The following is a 5,408-nucleotide window of genomic DNA, read 5'->3' as shown; positions in this document are numbered from 1 at the left end:
AAGGACAAAATTAAGAATATGGATTACTATTGTGTATATTATGTATTATTAATGACTCTATAATAGTTATTATTAATAATTAAATTTTATTTAACTTATACAAATAATATATTATAATTATGTAAATTATATAATACTTTTATTTATTAGTTATATTATTATATAATAATTTTGGTGATGCGCTCTTATAACTTAATTATATTTTATAATCTTTTATTAAATTTTATAAATGTTTGATATTTTTATATAAATGTTCACTCTAAAATGTAGGGATACAATAAGAATAGTGCTCGACTCTTATAAGACCTTAAATAAATCTACTAATCAAGTTAATGTAAAATAATTTTAATATTTTAAAATCTTAAAATTCTCACATATACACACTAGAAAAATAATAAATTAGAAATAAAATTAATAATTTCTAATATTTGATTGGATGAATTAAAAAATATTAATCACTAGTTATGAATAAGTGATTGCAATAACAAACATTATTCAGACAACAAAATTTGAAATAACAAATATATACTAGTATAGATATCTTAAATAAATCTATCTAAAGAAATGCCGATAGATATCCACTACGAAATAATTATAATTTAATTTATCATATCTAAAATTATTTATATTTCCTTTTTCTCTATTTATTTAGCTTTTTGCTAACTTAAGCTTTTTATTTTAATTTCTTAAAAATGAATGATTTATATTTCAAAATATAATAATTTATATGAATATTTTATGTGATATTCATTAAATTATTTTTAAAAAAATATTTCATGTATAATAAAATTAAAATTTTTGACATGTAGATGGTTGTCAAATTTAACTTAGAAGAATAAAAACTAACATTAACATAGTCACAACTCGCTCATTCTGCCATTGTAGAATATCAGCATTAACAAGACACATCATATTTCCTCAAAAGTTTCCCCAAAAAGACAAATAAAATTTATTATAAAGTTTGAAATTTCCCATGGCTATTTTTTCCGAAAAATAACAACTATTGATTAGGAATTTGGACAGCGAATTTCAGGTTTTAAGGTTGATGTAAATGTCGAAGCTGGTTGGTGTATATGCAGAAAAACGCATTACTTTCTAACATTGGGAAGAATGGAATTAGTTGGAGAAGCCAACTGTTTGCACATGGATTAATTAATGGGGCGTTTCTGCAACATGAATACTATGCCAGGAAGGAGGTGACCTAAATCCTCTGATCAATTTCCCCGCCATTATATATCTGGACCTTCATTATGAAAGTTGATACATCAATCCCTTTAACGGTTAAACCCTGCAATTACTGAGGGAAAACGAACGATCACTTTTAGATTTGCTTAAATTTCCTACCCTAGCATTGGATTGAGAGCTTTCTAGGTTTTTCTCTGTGCAAAAATGAGGGCAATTTTTTCATTCACGGTGCTTTTTGGCACAATGGTGATGTCGTTAATGATGGGAAATGGGTATGGCGATGGAGATTCCAACAACACTGCTTCATGTGTGAATTCATTGATACCATGTACTGATTATGTGATCAATGCCAGTGCAGCCAAACCCCCTTCTTCTTGCTGTGGTCCTTTGCTGACTGCTCTCGAGAAGCAAACACAATGTCTCTGCAATTTGCTGAATTCTAATGCCGTAGCCTCCTTAGGGGTCACAAATGTTTCTCAAGCACTGGATTTGCCTGCAAAGTGCGGCAGTAACATGACAACAAGCATTTGTACTACGCAAGGTACGCAATTTGATTTGTTTTTGTTTTGCACTTTGATTATTTTCAAAAATTTCCTCTGCAGTTTAAGTATGATCTGTGAATGAATGAGGATGCCCTGTAGGATCTCCAGGATAAAAAATGTCTACATAATTTTTTGGTTTTTTTGTTTGTTGTATTGATTCTTTTATGTTCTACAACATCTTTGAAATGATTGTATAGAAAACCCTACCTGCTGTAAATGTTATTCAATTCCTCTTGCCTCAGTGAATGCCTTTTTCTGAATCGATTGTTTATGCTATACATTAGCCACCAAGCATGTCATGCCCTGGGTTCTCCATCTTCCTCGTCTATACATTTAATATTCTATATATTGTCATCTTCCTATTTCAACTATGTTTTCATAGAAACATGTCAGCATCTCTGTCCTTATGTAATGAATTACAATGATTTGAGTACGCATATATCTAACTGACAATTCTTTTTTGGCTAAGCAGCCGCATACAGAGTATTGGGTCCATCAAATTCATTGAGAGGTTGAACCTAACCCTAATATGCCTCCGGAGGCTTCAACCTTATAGACTTCTATATCTCATACCATCATATTCACCAGTTGTACTCAATTTATTGAACTACAATTCTTTGACCTGTTTCAACTACTAGATATTGGAAATTCACCCTTGACTTGAATAATTACATGTAAATTAAATGTTTTATTTATGGTCATCTTCTTAGTTCAACTGTTTTTTCAAATTGGAACATGTCAAGTATACATGGATGTCAGCATCTCTGCCTTTATGTAGTCAATTAGAATGATTTGAGTAAACATACATCCAAATGACAAGCCTCTTTTGACTAAACAAACACATGTAGAGGATTCGGTCCGTCAAATTCATTGAGAGGTTGAAACTAATCCTAATGTGCCTCTAGGGGCTTCGACCTTGATAGACTTCTATATCTCATACTATCATGCTCACCAATTATACTCAATTTATTAATCTACAACCCTTCGACATGTTTCAACTTCTAGAATGGAAATTTACCCTTGATTTGCATCTGAAATGATCAGTCCATGTCAATGAGGCCAGAATCTGGTTTAAAGTATTTAAGATTTTTCAACAACTTTGCTGCCATGTATGTGTATTTGTTTGTTATGTTATGAAAATAACAATAATGTAACTACCACTTGTTTAGTTGGAAAACCCAGCAAGCTATTTGGATTACACAAATCTTACAGTTCTATTCAGATCTGCCCTTATATGGTTGTATATGGGACAACATGATATCTGTCCCTTTCAAAGCAAATGCAAATATTGTTCTTGAGTTAATTTGTTCCTTCTCTTTCTTTCAATGCCTGGATGACAAGAACTTAGCCTGTAGAATTTTTTTATGTAAATGATTATTGGATTGATTTAGATCACTAAAATATGATTTCAGTCTAATTTTTGGAATGAGTATTCCTTCCAAAGAAAATCTTTCTCACCATTTCCTATTTTTACAATCCATTTTGACCTAGAGATGATACCAAATCTTCTCTTGAAATGCAGCATTTGTCTGGTATGATTATTAATTTCTATTCATATGCCTTATATTCACACATTGGTATAATACTTCTCCCTGTAATGATAACATACCTGTTACTTGACAGAAAATGGCAACAAAGAGACTCCTAGCAATAGCACCACTCCTTCGCAGGCTAAAAGCAATGGCAGCACTCCATCGCAAGGTAAAGGAACAGGGGAATCATTTAATCTTCTGTGAACTTATTTCGTTTTAAAATATATGGGTATCAGTAGATATGATTGAATTCTCTTCTGGGATCAATTGTATGATAGTTTTTAGCATCAATGTTTCGGATCATACTACATGATCCATCTTTTTCAATTCTTTTGCTCTCTTGCACTCTGATGATGGATAATGTAGTATGTTCTGAAATGTTGATGCTAAAACTATCATACAGTTGATTCCAAAAGAGAATTCAATCATCTAACATGAATTGTGGAAATCTGATGAGCTTAATTAGTAAATATGTTAAAACTAAATTGACATTTTGCTTCTCCTTCTGGTGCTATTATACCTGTCATAGAGACTGGATCAGAGAAATCCTTTTCTTTTTACAACATTATTTAATTTATTTGTTTTTATAGATGTTGTAATGCTAATTGAGTTGCGCAGGAGATACTAGTGCCTCTGCTTCTTCAAGCCATTTTCCAACTACAGAAGTAATAGGCTTCTTCTTAATGGCCTTGCTTGTATCACCCAAAATTTTAGAATTCTAGTCATTGGCACTGTTAAAGGGAGGTGAAGCGATTTTCCTGAAGATTATAGTGCTGTATCAACCTGGCTAATTTGTTCATCTTGCTGCTTCTCTTTTGCATTGAAAGTGCATCGCAATGCCTCCAATAAACTTGGATCTCTCATTTTGTTTTACTTTTTGTTGAATAAATAATTTGATGCAGCAGTCAAGGGTCTTTATATTGTAGTATATAAAAGTGTTATGTTAAAAGTGTTTATGATGGTACTCCAAATGACTGTTATAGTACCATCATAATCATAGTTTAATACATAATAAGTGTTTTGTTAATATATTTTTAATGACACTCTAAAGGGATAGTTTAATATATAATAAGTGTTTCATTAATATATATTTTAAATAACACTCTAAAGGGCTGTAATGGTAATCTTGCAGCTCAAGTTTGTGTGAACTACTACTCATGAATCAAGATCAATTAATTTGACTCAAAAACCTACATAGTTAAATCATAATAGCAATATCACAATAATCTGTCCTTACCTCTAAAATGTTGGTGGAGAAAATTTGTATTGTCAAGACATTTTGCAGAAACATTGAAGGAATTAAGTTTAATTGATTTTTTTAAAAACCAATTTCCTAAATCATTTCTCCTACCTCATTCCTACTAAAATGGGGTAGAACAAGTGAATTTGGATACAAGATTATTTAGTCACCATCCAATTGCCCATTGACCTAGTAATGTTTTAAGTGTATAGAAAATTTGATATGCTACAAAACGAACACATGGTTAATTAGTTTCATTTAAGACCTGTTGGTAAACAGATTTGTCACTGTAGAAATTGCCCAACGGAGTGTATGTGGCAAACTGTTCACAACAGTTGGATAGGCCCTTGATATCCGGCCTTCCTTTGCGTTTAGAGGGGCAGCTCCCTCGTAAGATGAAATTTTGAATTTTTCAATAAAGATAAGAAGAACTTAGAAAATAGGAAGGAAAACCATTGATAGTGAATGCACCACACGCCTTCAACGTCTTCATAAAAATGATGTAACGGTTAATGAGAGCAATCAAGGACTACGCGTGAGAACTTTCACCAACACAATGCTAATTTAACCATTCATGAGTACTCTCACCATACCATGAAAATACTTATAGATGAATTAACACTTCAATAATTCAAACCTTTGAAAGACAACACCAAATGTATTTCTTTTATTTCTTTGCACCAAGAAAGTAAGGAAATAACTGATTACAAAAACAACGATTATACACACTTTCCAAAAATTGCTTTGTTATCAAAGCATAAGTGTTCCCTGAATCCAGTTCCAAAAAGTCCCTTATTGCATTGATTTTCAGGAATTTATAATCTATTCAGGCATAACTACCTTCTCGGGTTCATAACTACTTAAAAAGTTAGGATTTAGACATTGGGAAAGCATTTCACAACCAATTAC

The 5,408-nt window shown here is 31.5% G+C and overlaps 1 protein-coding gene across 2 annotated transcripts; it reads left to right on the top strand.

Annotated features, from left to right (window-relative positions):
* The first annotated feature begins 939 nt into the window (after nucleotides 1–939).
* On the top strand, nucleotides 940–4,286 carry LOC149542341 (non-specific lipid transfer protein GPI-anchored 3-like). 2 transcript variants are annotated; one of them, XM_089797311.1, is made up of 3 exons: nucleotides 940–1,726; nucleotides 3,351–3,428; nucleotides 3,881–4,286. In XM_089797311.1, the coding sequence occupies exons 1-3, from the start codon at nucleotides 1,390–1,392 to the stop codon at nucleotides 3,979–3,981; spliced, it is 516 nt and encodes a 171-aa protein (XP_089653437.1). In that variant the 5' UTR covers nucleotides 940–1,389; the 3' UTR covers nucleotides 3,982–4,286. The 2 variants fall into 2 exon arrangements, with proteins under 2 accessions (XP_089653437.1, XP_089653436.1); XM_089797310.1 differs by having other exon boundaries at nucleotides 941–1,726; nucleotides 3,878–4,286.
* Nucleotides 4,287–5,408: the final 1,122 nt, after the last annotated feature.

Source organism: Cupressus sempervirens, chromosome 8 (assembly GCF_028749045.1).
Source record: "Cupressus sempervirens isolate cs-2001-9-10 chromosome 8, ASM2874904v1, whole genome shotgun sequence".
Classification (NCBI taxonomy): Eukaryota; Viridiplantae; Streptophyta; class Pinopsida; order Cupressales; family Cupressaceae; genus Cupressus; species Cupressus sempervirens.
Note: the sequence above shows the minus strand (reverse complement) of the source record. Positions and strands in the feature narration are given on the sequence as shown.

Coding starts and splice junctions, on each gene's coding strand:
- LOC149542341 (XM_089797310.1), top strand. CDS start 1,390: ATGAGGGCAATTTTTTCATTCACGGTGCTTTTTGGCACAATGGTGATG. Junction 1,727..3,350: donor AAGCATTTGTACTACGCAAG/GTACGCAATTTG, acceptor GTTACTTGACAG/AAAATGGCAACAAAGAGACT. Junction 3,429..3,877: donor TGGCAGCACTCCATCGCAAG/GTAAAGGAACAG, acceptor TGAGTTGCGCAG/GAGATACTAGTGCCTCTGCT.